We start from the raw sequence: 15,906 nt of genomic DNA on the forward strand, positions 1-15,906 counted from the left end.
GATTTAAATAGGTTAGGTCCTGATCCAAATCTATTCTTGGAATTCTATGTCTATGTTGACTACCCACTGCAAAAATACCATTTCCTGTGTCGAGCTGGTCATTGGGGGCATGTTTTGTAATGCAGTGTTGTCCAAAATGTTACACAGTGTGCCTTTAACCTTAAACACTGTGAAGATTAATTTAGTGCAGACAGTCTCACTTCTCAGTAAAGAGAGATTTTTCAACTTTTCCATTTGTTGTACTTGTCTTTTAACTAGAAAAAAAAATGTGTTTGTCATGATCCACAAGAAATATTTCAATATGTATTGGTTCAAATGAAAGTGATTCTGTTGTGTGATTGCGTTATGAATGATGAACTTTTTATCTACGTATTCAGTGTTGACCTAAGTTGATTAAAACAAGTACAAAATATTCCAAATTAGTATCTTTTTTTTATGATTTAATAATGATCTTTAGTATTTCTGATTCAGAAAATGACCCTTTGCCCTCTCATTATTTTCAGACTTCATTGCCCACATCTGTTTTTCAGAGCTGGTCGTGTTGCGCACAATGCCCTCCGGAGGGACTGACACCGATCATGAGTCTGCAGCACTGAGAAAGTCTTGCCACTGTGGGGTACTGTTTCCCTTCTGAACATACTCCAGTAATGCAGCAAGGAAAAGTCTTTAATTGAATCACTAAAAGAAGTTATATACCCAAAAGTGAAAGCAGTAGACATATTGACCAAGGGTCAATCATTGATGCATATAATCACTGAAATTGTACATGTTTTATGTCAGTTTATAACTCAGTTGCCTCATTGCATAGTTAGAATACTTTTATTCGCCTTTAAAAAGCTTTACTACGTATGTGGTATTATTGTAGTAATTGTATTATAATCAATTATTGCATACTGATGTGAAAACAGCTCGAATCACCAACAAAGTTTGCAGATGTTTTTAAAGTAGTGTGATGCCAACACTTTTAATTTGATTCTAAATGTGGTGTGCATTGTTAAAGTTTAGCAGGCTGAAGTGAGCTGGACTACGAGGTAAAGTGGCCGGAGTGGAGCAGTGGCAGGCCCAGCTGAACAGGAGGTGAGAAAATCAGATAAGGGCAAGAACTCAGAAACTAGCACAAGGAAATCTCCAAGGTAAAAAGAAAGAATTTGGCAGGATATGCTATTATCACGTTGCTTCATAGCTCACAGAAACTAGATCCGCACCATTTGTCTTGGCATAATCACTTTTTGAATTGCTATTGGTTCTGAATTCTTAAAGATTGTTTTTGATTATGAAATAGGAAGTCACTGATCTCAAACGACTTCGGCATCCTTATAAAGCTGAACTTGTGTTGTTGTTGAAATTGTAAAGTAACTATTGACGACTGTATTACTGATCATCATACACAGGAGACTTATCAACTTTGAACCGTTATGAGCTTTTGTCACATTGTTCCCTTGTCAAAAACAGACCTGGGGTAGTATTTTGCCCCCTTAACACATTTTAAGTAATCTTGAAATATTTCCTGGATTTTGTTATATCAAAGATGGGACAAAACTGTCCCCCATATTTTTAATCTCTTCACATTTTGCCCAAATCTAAAAGCTTCTTGAACAAAGCATCAAAACAGTGATGAAAATGAAGATGAAAATACAACAAAAACGTGACAAAAACGCGACTAAAAAGTGTCAAAAAGCAAGGACAAAAAAGCAATAAAGAAAACAACAAAAAACAATTAAAAAGAAGATGAAAACACAACAAAGAACTCGTGAAAATGTGACAAAATCGTGGCGACAGCGCAACAAAAAGTCGAGATAAGTTTTGTAGGTCTTCGCTTTCAAATGAGGCTGTAAGATCCAGTCCAGAAGCTTTAACATTTGGGTAAGACTGGAGAAAATGTGCTCAGTGAAGGTGTGTGGTTAGAGATTAAAGCCCAAAACCCATCACAGGACAGTTCTGCAAGAGAGGTGTGTTCCTCGAGGCACCTGAATGCTCTATGCTGTCATTCCCGTTGCTGCCTGCTGAGGATGCAGCCGGACAATTTTAACTCTTCACCAGCACAGATTCTCACGTCTTATTCTTGCATAGACAATATTTCAAATTTTAAATGATAAAATATTAGGGTCACACATTTTTTCAATTAATTCCAATTAATCCATTACATAGTCAGTAAAACCTCCGAGGAACTGGCATTTTCAAAAAAGCTAAAGCTAGAAAGAATTTAAAAAGTATTTCTGAGGTGTTAATCTGTGGAACGACTTGGAAGATCAGGAAAAACAGTCCGAAACAGTAAACGCTTTCAAAAAGTTGTATAAATCTGGATCTGACAAATATTGCAATATTGAAATGTATGTTATCAATTCTAAATACATGCTTATTTCTCTTCTGTTTGACACTTGATATTGTTTATTATAAATGTTTGTGTTTGTTTTCTCGTGGAAGTATGTAAACTGGGTTAGGCATAGTAAGTTTTCACTTTATCCTAAACCCTTTTGATCGTGTTGTACACGAATAATGGAAAAGTTTGTTTAAGGTTTAAAGTAATGACCGAATAAACTACTACTAAAAAACCCAACAACAACAAAAACATAAGGTTTAATGCGATTAAAAATATTAACCGAAATGAATCACACATGAATCACAAGGAAACTTTTTCAGTTTCCTTTTTCCTGCAGGATGTTGTGCAAAACCAAAATCTATTTTACTCAAACTTCTTTATTCACACAATTAAGCCGACATAAAGTTATATTAAAAGATTATTCTGCGAAATAAATGAAACTGCTAATGTCTTCGAAGTGTTTGAAATGATCAGACAGGCCTCACTTCTCCACTTAAAATAGTTCAAATGTAGGAAAATACAAGAAAGCATCTAAAAAATAAATGCAACCCCTAAATAAATTATGCTTGAATGCGATTAATTGCGATTAATTAATGACAAAGGCCATAATTAACGCGATTACAAATATTAATCGAGTCCCACCTCTGTAGAATATCAATGACGAGGTACCTCAATGTTGCTCAATGTTACTGTATGTCCACTTCGAATAACCAACCACTGGTGGACCCGTCCGGATGAAATGTCTCTATGTCACTATTAGAACTGTGTATATTCTCAGTCATCCAGGTGTTTAATTCAATCTATCTCACTATTGTGCATCATCTCTCAAAACAACATTGGCAAACCTGAAAAACATCCCAATGATCCTGGGCAGGACAGAAGCGTTACTGTCCTCCATTATTTCAACAATAGATTAGTGAAGAGGGGTCCTGTGATGTCTGATACCCCTCGCACCCCATCTTGAGTCGCGGTTTGAAATCCAATACAACTCTCCTGGTCCCCATATGCGCTGCAGACACATTGTGTAGCGTGTGTATAATAGTGAACATACATTTGCACCACGCCCTGTGCACCTTAGGCCTGTCTGCCTGACTGCTCTTTCACCTCTGCTCCATTGATCATCATGGAAGGCTGAGGACGCAAACTGTCAGGTGCAATAAAGATGAGAGTGTTAGCGATGTGTGAAGCAAAATCGTTTAATGTTTGACTGACAAAGACGAGTTCTGACTAGATAATTTATTGCATCGAAGTTCATCAGAGGTCAAAAACAAACAACTGGGGAAAAACACCTTGAACATGTTCTCCTACAGTGCATTCAGAAAGTATTCACACCTTTTCCCACATTTTGTATTTGTTAAGTTTCTCTCATCAATCTGCACACAATATTGACAAAGTTTAAAAAAGTGCAAATTTATTAAAAATAAAACTTTGAAATATTGCATGTACATAAGACACTGAAAACTAAGGACAATTTCCCACCAATCGTCCTTGAGATGTTTCTACCACTTGACTGGAGACCTGTGGTAAATGAAATGGATTGGACTTGATTTGGAAGGGTACACACAGTGCACGTCAGGGCAGAAGCTAAGCCCTGAAGTCAAAGGAACTGTCTGTAGACCTCAGAGACAGGATTGTATCAAGGCACAGATCTGGGGAATTTGTAAATGGATGAAGTCCAGAACCGCCAGGACTCTTCCTATAGCTGGTCGTGCGTGCAAACTTCAAGCAATTGGGGGAGAAGGGCCTTTGGTCAGGGAGGTGACCAACAAAAAGAAGAAGAAGAAGAAGAAGAAGAAGAAGAAGAAGAAGAAGAAGAAGAAGAAGAAGAAGAAGAAGAAGAAGAAGAAGAAGAAGAAGAAGAAGAAGAAGAAGAAGAAGAAGAAGAAGAAGGAGAAGGAGAAGGAGAAGGAGAAGGAGAACTTTATTTGTATAGCACCTTTCACAGGCATGGTCACAAATTGAATCCATGACGCTATAATAATAATAATGCATTGGTTTTATATAGCGCTTTTCTGGACACTCAAAGACGCTTTACATTGCACTATTCGTTCACTCCATACTCGGTGGTGGTAAGCTACTATTGTAGCCAAAGCTGCCCTGGGGTAGACTGACGGAAGCGAGGCAACCAGTCTGCGCCATCGGCCCCTCCGACCACCACCACTCACTCACACACTACATTCGCTAGGCTTCCTGGTGTTCCCAAACGGTCTCCCATCCAAGTCCTGCCAGGCCGTTCCCTGCTTAGTTTCTGCTTAGGTCTGACGGGATTGGGCAGAGCAAAGGCGGTATGGCTATCTTTGCAGTACTCTGCGTATTCAACAAAACTTTTTTTTTGATAAATCCAAATGTAATCCATTTTTGAATGAGGCTGTAAGATAACAAAATGTGTGAAAAGTGCTGCGTGTGAATACTTTCTGGATGCGCTTGATATTATGGGTATATATGGGCAGCATTTCACAGCTAGGGAAAAAAAACCATTTGATTTGATAATATAGAAATACATATTTAACTAATATGGTTCATGAGCTAAGTGTTTTATAAAGATGTTCCGTGAGGTATACCAGATTGTGATATTAATGCAGTAGCAATGTAGCTATAATTGTATTTATTTCATTGGTTGGGACAGTACATGTTTATGATCGCGTAACACTGGATTCTAGCGATCGGCTAATTTGCATCCATTGTCCCACATGCGCACTCACAAATGCACTCTTATTCACCGTGGCCTATTGTACATGTTGTAAGTGGTAGAGGAAACCGGAGTACCAGGAGGAAACCCACGCAGACACGAGGTGAACATGCAAACTCCACACAGAACTTTAGCTGCAAATGAATGCTTTCTCAGTACTATTTAAGCCGGTGGTACTTACCTCTGTTGGGCAAAGTGCTTTACATCAAGGAACCATTCACCTGTTCTTACTCATAGACCAGTGTACGCAGACATTGGGGGCAAAGGCGGGGCAAGTGTCTTGTCCAAGGACACAACATCGGTATGTGCCAGCGGGAGCCAGGATTCTGCTTCCAGCCTTACGGTTATAAGAAAACCTGCTTTACCTCATGAGCATATGTGGCTAAAACAGTTTCCATTTTATTCTTTTAAAAACTGCTGTAACTGCCACAAGAGGCTGTTGACCTGTCGTTTAAAAAGTACCGAGCAGATGATTGAGACTGATCATATTTTTAAACACAATTGAATAAAAAAGGCCATGCCCTACTACTCTCCCACACTGCAATAAGCAACAACATTATCTCATATCAGTCATTCAGTAACAATTTTATACTTTGTTAATTAATTGTGGTAAGATTTAGACAGCATAGTGAGTCAATCTACAGAGTGCAGACAACAACACAATTTTATAGTTTTATAGTTTATTATTTACCTAAGTTATGTGTTATATGTTTTATGATTCATGTTGCACAATTGAACCAAAAAAAAATCCTAGTTGTGAACCTGTTCACTAACAATGGCCAATAAATGTCTGACGAGACTGTGTTTATAGTTATAGTGTTATGGGACGAGCAACTCAAGACACGTGTTACTGTGAATGAGTGACTGATTATGTGTGATACATGAACACAGTAATGTGCAACTCTGCAAAGTGCAAAATTACCTTATAGAAATGAGAATAAGGGTTCATACTATTGTAGTCCTCTGGTGTTTAGCTGTAGCATTATTTATCAGTTTGAACGACAAAAAAAGGTGAAAGTGCTTATGACTGGTTTTAATGCTTTTGAAAATATGACTTATTTAGAAGGATAACACCAGTTGCCTAATTATCATTTTATGTCAGTGAAGCAGCAGTTTTACTGAAGAAAAGTAATTTTTATTTGATTTTTTTAAGCTGTTGACAGGAAGTGACATAGATAAAGGTTACAGAGCAGTTCCACTCATTGCCCATACGTTTGTTAAGTTGTGACATCACAGATCTACTTCCGAGATGTGCGAGAAACTACACAAAACTCTTTAATACCACAATTAATATTTCTGAAACTCAACAGAGAGTTACTGAACATACTTATTTATCAGGCCCAGTCACCAAAAATGCTGTACCTACTGCTATAAAAGTAATATTTGCCAAAATTGGTACTCTGGTTTAGCGGAGAAAAATGCTAACGGCGCAGCAGCTGCGCTAACCCCGGAGCGGCTTTAGTAAATATTTCTTTTTTAGCAGTAGGTGCAGCATTTTTTAGAGTTTTTTTTATGTTTTTGACAAACGTATTGACTTAACATGGTCGGCACGGAAACAGTTAAAAATTGTTGTCCTTCATCTATGTCACTTCCTGTGTCCAATAGATACAGATGGCATCGTGTCATAGAAGGGGGCGTGGCTTCTTTAAAATAGAATCTTTAGAGAAACACAATTTTCCACTCTTTTAGCCATTTTCTGGTGGAATAACAACTTATTTATCACACAAAAATAAAGTCAAGTGTAAATCGGGCCCATATGGATATTTTCTCACAGCAGATTGTTCTGTAGAAGTGAAAAAACGGCAGTTGTAGCAAGCGCTAGCTAACCGTTAGCATTAGCCCGATGCTAACATGTAGTATCATGTTAGCATTTTCCGTTTTTTTTATGTATTTATGAGCTGTTGAACCACTTTGGTCCTCCCCATGTCTTTGTATCTTTATTTAGTATAAACTATATTCATAATTCAGCATTCAGCATTTTGAATAATTAGAGAAAGCTTACATTTTTTCAAAATTGTTTTCCCCCTTAGCTGTTTTCAAACATGACCATATATGGGCGATTCCAGAGATGCCGTCTGTATCTATAAGCAAGTGAAACTATAAACATCACAAACTAAAGAAAGCTGGGTACAAACTTTAGCAAAATCTTAAATGTAATTGTGTTAACTGCTTTTGCAAAAAATGTATCTAATGTGTCACTTTAAAGCCACACCGCGTAGAATTTTACAGAATAAATATAATTGAAATACAAGCATTTATTTTATGACAGATATTTTCATAATTGAAAAATACCTCATGAATGTACAAACCAACATTTATGAGGCTCACTCCTCCTAAGATATGACTGTAAACTTTACCGGGAGTGGGTACGTCTTCACCTTGTCTCCATGGAGATGTGTTGAAAGGCAGCAGAAATTGAGATTAAAAACAGATTAGTTTCTCATCCAAATTGCCGCAACAGTATAGTCCAAAATGTTATGCAGTGTCACTTTAAGGTAGCCTATAGTTATAACTGTCGGTGATAAAGTGAATTTTAATGAATATGAAAGACTTATACATGTGTAATATTCAACAATGTTGCATTCTGAAAACTAAAAATGTGTTCACAATTATACACTTACATAAATTGCAAAACATTAATTACTCTGGGCACAAGGCCGTGGGAACCCAGGGTGCTGAGGGCGCTGCAGCACCCCCTGGTGGATAGTTTGTGAACTGCAGGCAATATTAACCCCTTAACTCCAGCTTTACCCCTGTCCAAAAGCTTCTGGAAAAAAGGTGTGAAAATAGCGACAAAACTGAGACGAAAACAAGGATGAAAATGTGAAAAAAGTGAGAAAACATTGACGAAAAAGTGACAAAAAAAGTTCAAAAAATGTACAAAAAATGACAAAAATGTACAAAAATTTGACAAAAAAGTGAGAAAAATTTGACGAAAAATTTTGAAAAAATTGACAAAAAAGTGATACGAATTTGACCAAAAAAATGCGAATAATTTGACGAAAAAGTGACAAAAAATGTACAAAAAATGACAAAAATTGACAAAAAATTGACAAAAAAGTGAGAAAAAATTGACGAAAAATTGAGAAAAAATTGACGAAAAAGTGATAACAATTTCACAAAAAAAATGCGAAAATTTGACAAAAATGAGACGACTGCCCAACAAAAAAAGTGATGAAAAAAAATCCTGATGTGAGGAAAAAGATCAATTTAGTTTTGTAGGTCTTTCAAATGAGGCGTTACACTGGCCTACAGGATTTGGGTAAAGCTGAACTGGAGAAAATGCTCTCGGTTCAGGCGGGAGTTAAGGGGTTAATAAATAGGATTTATGCACAGAAAAAGTATTTTGGGGGTAAATTTTGTCCCTCAGCACCCCCTAAACTAAAACATCTTCCCACGGCTCTGTCTGGGCAATTCATGTAATTAGCTGCGAGACACATTCACTGCACAATATCACTTCATATCATTGTGGAAATCCCCGTAAATCTATGTTTGGTGACTTGTAGTAGCCCAACTCTAACAATGGCCGTGTTGTTTACCTGTAGAGTGCGGAGCAGGTTGGAGCGCTGCAGGCTGGGTCCATGCCGCACGCTCGCTGTCCGGTAGGGTGCACGCTGCTGCTCATGTCAGGCGCGAGGAGGGGGCGAGAGGAGGAATGGCTGCTCTCCCTCCCGTGTAGGACACAAACCAGGACGAGATCACTCCACGGTGCGATTACCACGGGCTGTGCGGTGCGCGTAGTTTTTAGCCTGTTAGCGGCTCCTCGTTAGCAGCGCCGCTTTTTTGGCTCATTTTAATGGGAAAACGCAAGAAGCGCAAGGCACGGGCTCCTTGTCGCATGTACTGCTACTTTGTATTTACGGACTAATACGACACACGGGGCTGAGACATGCTTCAGAGCAAGGTAAACGCGACCCCTTCTGATAACAGCGGTGACTTTTTTAGCAGCCACGAAACGCCATCCGTGACATATTTTGTTGGCGATCGCGCACGAAGTCTATATGCCTGTTGTTAATGTGTTTGAAAAGCGGCGGCTTGGCTTTCACCTCTTCATGCCTCAACCCAAGTCTTGAGTCCTGAGTGTAGCTTATACAAAGGCCGCCTTATTTCACTGGCACCTGATCAAGCGAAGGGGGGGGGAAATGCGTGTGGATTTGTTCTGGCTGTGCTTTTGGGGGGTTCTCCGACTCGGGGCCACTGGTCAAGGACAGCCGACCGCCGCTGTGTGCTCGCCCGCGTGCAGCTGCGATGGAGATGGGGGCGCCGACTGCTCCGGGAGAGGGCTGACCGCGATACCCACCGGACTCAGCGCGTTCACCTACTACCTGTGAGTAACAACGCGACCGCAATCGCACGCACACATAGCTCTAAAAAACTCGTGTGTAGTATGTGACACTTGTGTTGTCTGTGAGTGGGACAGAAGGTCACATCACGGGGTAGACTTTACGCACATGGTTCCAGGACTTGTGGACAATGAAGATGTCAGGAGGAGATTTTTTTTGCTTAGTTAACTGTGGGACTCATAGACACTCTTATGCCTGTGGAATAATGTGCTTCCCCCCATAGGCTCTGTGTAAACACTAAACTTAGTTACTCCTATAACTTTTAACAAACTCAGACAGGCATGGTCATCTATAACCCGGGGCCACATTGGGCCGGTGACTGCCCTTCTTCAGAGGAGTCCAGAGGAAATTGGGATTCAAAATGCTGAATGTTAAATACAGCTGCATTCTTTTCATATTAAAACATACTATTTTTTATTAAATGCATGGATGTGACACTACGAAAACAAAGTAAACTTTCACTTGTAGCATATTAACATGTCACCAAATCTTTAACTCACCATGTAATTGGTAACTTTGACCACTTACTGAGCCTGGGAAAAAAGTAGCAAGTACTTACTGCCTGTTTCTAAAGTTTAGGCAACACATAATTTTGACCGATTATGACTGTACATTTGAAATAACATTACTTCATGTATTTGTGCGTGCCTCTATAAGTTTGATGTGACATGAGCTTCTTAAGGTGTGTTTGGAGGAAGGGATTATGTTCTTTGTTTGTTGCTTTCAGTTTGGGGGTTAAAATCTTAGTACAGTCCTGCAGATCTTTCCACAGTGCGTTTGTTTACTATCGGTCTTGGAGGTCAATTTTGACTTTTCTCATTGAAAGTTTGAGATTTCATTACTTTGTTACCAATTCCATTCTTATTCACGATTATTTTAGGCACTTCTCTCCAGCAAAGGTTTCATTAACCCTAACCCTAACCCTAACCTATCTTTAAGTTCTGTTTTGACCTTCTTTGACAATGAATAAATACAACATACTTGCATTTGAGATCTTAAAACCGGCACTTTCCCAGCACCCTATAGTCTGCCTTTATGGGTTGTTTAGACATGTTTTTGTCATAGCGTTTATTTAGCAAACTACTCCTGTCTGTTCGTGTCATTGTGAGTATCTTTCCTGCGGTTTGTATCATAACGCCAATAATATAAGTGTGTAAAGTTGGCACATGTTACCCTATAGGAGTGGTACGGAGTTGATGATTGCCCCATGAAGAAACCATCCCAAGTTCATTTCACAACTTTCAGGTTAATCATAAACCACAGATGCCAGTCACCTCGCAGTTTAAAAAAAAAAAAGCAGCACAGAAATACACTGCAGGCGCGATAGTAATTACTGTTTCTCTGTGAGCAAACAAGTATGTGAGACTATGGCCTCCACAGTTTACTCTGGGACAGGGCCTGCAACAGGATTGTAATGTATTGTTTGTATTGAAAAAACATGGATGTTAGTGGTGTCAAGTTTGAAAAATGTTGATGTATTTTGAGGTGTAAGCTGTTTTTTGTTTTGCTTAGTCTGTATTACTAAAACTTACTTAAGAAAAGGGCAGGGCGTGTGTTGTTTGCATAGAAAACCCTTAAAATATAATGTCACTCTAGAAATCAGTCTTCCTTTATTTTTTTTAACTTAGCCTTGTCTTGCACAATAAATCAGATAAATGAAACTATTGGCAAGGTTAAGTTGATAAAGTTTGTTTTTTGGAAACTCCTGACATTTATATCCATCCAGCCAAAGCTCTAAAATGTGATTATAGTCTCAAATCTCTTTACAATTTTAACTTTGTAACGGCCTGTGCAAATGATTGCGTGACGAATTTCAGCAAAGCGATAAGGCATGAAACTGTATTTTCTTCGGAAACTTTTATATGTATACAAGTTATGAATGTTGATTCCTATTGCAACATTTTGACATAGGCTTGTTTCTGTTTTGTGATATTAAAAAAGTCAGCACTCTCAAATTGTAATGTAAACAGAGGAAGCAGATTCATTCTCTCTGTCAGGACATGCCAGGCCAATGTGCTCACGCAATCTTTTTACCCAGAAAAGCGAATCGATATATGATGGGTACTGTGACATTTCACTTAAGCAATGTTTTTACAGAGTGATAGTTTGTACCACACTCTCTGAAAAAACAATGTGTTGTTTATTCTAGATTGCACTATCTTTCTCAGTGCATAGTTATACAAAGACTCTTAGGGCTGCGTAAGCGACTTACAAAAAGTCAGCAAGCTACAAAAAAGTTACGTTGAATATGCAGATATTAAAGTCACTTTTGAACTACAACTACTGTGGATGCACATTCAGTTGCAGTTATTAAAGGAATAGGCCACCGTTTTTACATACCAAGATATGTTCTTACCTAACCTTAGTCGAGTTAATATATCCCCGTCTGGTCTTTGTCCGTGCGCTCTGTCACGCAAACGGAGCACATACGCAGCCTCTCCCACATGTCATATAGCTCCAAAAAAGCTCACGATAGAAGCTACCAAGCTCTTCCACGTGTTCCCTATTTAAATAAAGTTACGTGAAGTGTTTTCATGCAAAGTATATTTACACAGAAATGTAACATGTCGATTTTATAAGCAAATAAAAGGGGCACTATATTGTGAGGCGTAATGATACGAGGAGCACAACGTCCGCGCAGTAACTCCTAAAGACTTCCCCCGCTCACTTCCGTCAATAGAAGCTGCGTGACTTGTACAGAGCCAGCAGAGAACAGTTGAAGAAGCGTCGATAACTTGTGAACGATGCCTTTTACGTGCATCGTGCCGGGCTGTGATAACAAGCAGAAAGTATATAGTGTAGTAATGTTTCACAGATTTCTAACTCACCCCGGACGACGACACAGGACTCAGGACCTCGACCATGAGGTAGGAATGCGCGAGCCCTTTCCGAAAATATATTTTCTGCTTGTTGTAAAAGGCTCTCTACAAGTCACGCAGCTTCTATTGCCGGAAGTGAGCGGGGGAAGTCTTTAGGAGTTACTGCGCGGACGTTTTGCTCCTGTATCATTACGCCTCGCAATATAGTTCCCCTTTTTATCTGCTTATAAAATCGACACGTTACATTTCTGTGTAAATATACTTTGCATGAAAACACTTCACGTAACTTTATTTAAATAGGGAACACGTGGAAGAGCTTGGTAGCTTCTATCGTGAGCTTTTTTGGAGCTATGTGACACGTGGGAGAGGCTGCGTATGTGCTCCGTTTGCGTGACAGAGCGCACGGACAAAGACCAGACGGGGATATATTAACTCGACTAAGGTTAGGTAAGAACATATTTTAGTATGTAAAAACGGTGGCCTATTCCTTTAAATTGGTCACCTTACCGAACAATTAACTGCTAACCACTGGCTCATTGTCAGTGGTGGAAAGTAAAAGTAAAAAGTGCAAATTATAGGTACTTTTACTTTACTTAAGTTCATTTTATGATGAATACTTTTCACTTTTATCTCAGCACATTTTAGTGCCTGTATCTGTTCTTTCTACTCCACTACATTTTTAAATTGGGTTAAAAGCGTTTGATTTTCAAAGTGGCCTCTCTATGATGATGTTTGGTCCCAGCTTAGACTTGGTCTAGTGGTTTACTCCTTTAGACCTTGTTTAGATCCGGTTTGGACCAGGTTTAGTTCTTGTTTTTGACCTGAGTTTGTGGTTTACTCGTTTAGACCTGGTTTGATTCAAATTATGCACATCAAACTCTTAAATACTTTTACTTTTTACCTATATTTTTTTATACTTTTACTTCAGTAAACATTGTATCAGACACTTTTACTTAAGTACATTTTTGGTCCTGTATCTGCACTTTTACTTAAGTAAGAATATTGAGTACTTCTTCCACCACTGCTCATTGTACATTACATTTATAGATAAACAAGAGCACTTTTTCCAGAAAAAGTCAAATGATTAACTCAAGGCAAATTATCGACCTGCATATTCAGGGAGCAGTTGCTTAATTTTATGCTTATTTGCCCTTACTTCTGTGAGATCGCAGATAGTGCTTTATCTTCTTTCTTCTGTACAACTTAACGATTTAAAGGTTGTATTTTATTTAATCAATTAAGCCGATGTTGGCTATTCATCGATTAATAATGAACTGTCCTACTACTATACCGAACAAAACTATTGCGTCAAGTTGTACTATAACTAAACAGGTCTGAACCAGAAGCACTGGTTTCTTTCTCTTATTATTATTATTATTATAATTATTATTATACAGTTGTCTTTGCCATTATGTAATCGCAATCGTCACGTCAATAGCACTAAATTTGCGCCACATTGTCACGGCCTAATTGTAAGTATGTAAAAGGGCATTGGTCCGTTTGCCTCATTTGTTGCTGGTCTCTTGAACCCTGCTTGTCCCGGGGTCTTTTGTGCGTGGAGCTGGGGTGAAGGATCATGATGGATTAGTGAGACGTACTGCAGCTGCACAAGCTCCTGCGCTTAAGCCACGCTCAACTTAGATGTAAACACGGGCCTTATCGGAGAGAGCAACGCTATTTTTATGGTTTATTTGATCGGGACTTAGATGTCACACATAGATACACTGACGGCACATGGGCGGTTGTGTCGGTGTTCATCTACATGATTCATAGAGAAAAGTGTCTGAATTAGATGGTTTACATTAAAAAAAAACATAATAATCTTTTTGCAAAAGGCTGAAATTCTGATAATAATCCAGTTTGTCATTTCTTCCTTAAAGGTGCATATGCAACTTTTTATGTAGAAAAAAAAAGTTGACATTTTTGCATATTTGACCTTGTAGTGACCCAGCGGCTGTATGAGTGGTCAGCATGGCGCCTTTACTTTCCATCACAGTGGTCTCTAGGACGCTCCAGGATCAATTGTTTGGAAGATTTTCACTGCTCTCATCAGAAAACCTACAAAACAAGTGATCCTGGAGCGTTGTAAAGACCACTGTGAGCAAAAGTAAAGGCTCCATGCTGACTACTCATACAGCCACTGGGTCACTACAAGGTCGAATACGCACAAATATCAACTTTTATTTTCGCATTAAAAGTTGCATAATGCACCTTTAATGTCTGATCTGCATAACTAGACATTGCATTATTACAACTTATTAACCTTGAAAGACAAAATGAGTGCTTTTTCCAGTCAAATCCTGTGCTAGTTGTTGAAATCTGCAGTTATTGAGTCTCACTTTGGACTATTGTATCATTATTATTTTATTTTTGTAAGGAAATCTTTAATTTTGTAATAGTAGCATTACGCACTATTGCGCTGTCTGGCCTCTCTATAGACAAGCTTACTCCCTCAGGTTTATTCCCAGAAACACTGCACGACTATAAAGTTTGGGAGACATATCGATAATGTGGCTGTATATCACAGGGTTAGAGTTGCACAGAGGTTAAACACATCCTCTCCATAGGCCAGGCCTGGGCAGCTGTACTTTTGCACCATTATTCACGGCTTGATGACTTTTTCTTCAGGAAGGCCTGTTGGAAGTGGAGGAGCTGACATGTCTCTATAAATCAGACGACATTGTTGGAGTGGACTCTTACCTACAGCCCACAGGGGCCGGGGGTTGGCGTGTGTTATGGAAACAGAGCAGTCATAGGAAAGCAGATGAGAACAGGAGAGGCCCCTCGGTAACAACGCAAACACTCCTTAAAAAAGTACGAGCCTTTACCTGCAGCCGTATCTGTGCTCATCCCTTAGACAGACAAAAGATTTCTCTATTAGCATTTAATTATGGTGGAAATACAACTTTTGCTCAGTTTAGCAAAACGGGTCACACAAAAAACCTTCATTATTCATTGGTGGAATAACAAGTCCTTTGCAAAATTGAGAATCACAAGGCTATTCTGGGTGAATACTTAATTAACCACCCAAACCAGAGAAATTTCTGATTATTTGGATACATAATAATCCCTAAAAACCCCATCAAGTATTGCATTGAGCTGTGAGAGAGAGGTCTGCGCTGAGGAGCAGTGGCGCACCGCTGGAGCCCTCAATCCATTTTAAACTCAATGATACTTTTGTTCTTGGTCAGCAGAGGTGAAAGGAGCCAGTTAGGAGTTCCCGCTCTCAACAGCACGACTCGTGGCTTTGGAGAATACTTAAACTCCCTCGCTCGTGGCTTTTTGATTCGCTTTAGATTTTTGCAGAGACAATCCTCTTCACGCTATTTAACTTCAATGTATTTGTATTCATTTTCTTGTTGCTGTACTGGTCATTTGCAAGCATCGGGACATCTTAAAGCTGAAGTGAAAATGCTGTTGAATTGCAAAGTCTTATTCTAAAACTATGCTTACTCTATTTATTAGCATTTGTCTCTGCAGGGCTCTGTTATAACTGGGAGTTCTCCCACAGTAAGTAGCCTATGTAGCTTAATACTCTGATTTTGCAACAGGAAGCTATTATTATCATTACTTCAACATTAAACGGGTTGGTCCTGTGTGTATTGTCCTAGACACTCAAAGTTGTTTTTAAGGAATTAGTCACGCACCACTGGTCAAACTCAATGGGGCTTATAACCTCCGCCAAGGAGAGTATGTTCTCAGCAGCATTAGATAGTTACATTGTTTGTTGGTATT

The 15,906-nt window shown here is 39.0% G+C and overlaps 1 protein-coding gene across 1 annotated transcript in view; it reads left to right on the forward strand.

The window, feature by feature from the left end:
• Nucleotides 1-8,568: 8,568 nt before the first annotated feature.
• lgr4 (leucine-rich repeat containing G protein-coupled receptor 4) overlaps nucleotides 8,569-15,906 on the forward strand; it is a 38,767-nt gene continuing 31,429 nt past the window's right edge. Inside the window, exon 1 of the mRNA XM_079555704.1 lies at nucleotides 8,569-9,336. Coding sequence (XP_079411830.1) covers nucleotides 9,152-9,336 — 185 coding nt within the window. The 5' untranslated portion in view covers nucleotides 8,569-9,151. The remainder of the gene's footprint in view (nucleotides 9,337-15,906) is intronic.

The sequence above is a fragment of the Gobius niger genome (genome assembly GCF_951799975.1).
Source record: "Gobius niger genome assembly, chromosome: 4".
Lineage (NCBI taxonomy): Eukaryota > Metazoa > Chordata > Actinopteri > Gobiiformes > Gobiidae > Gobius > Gobius niger.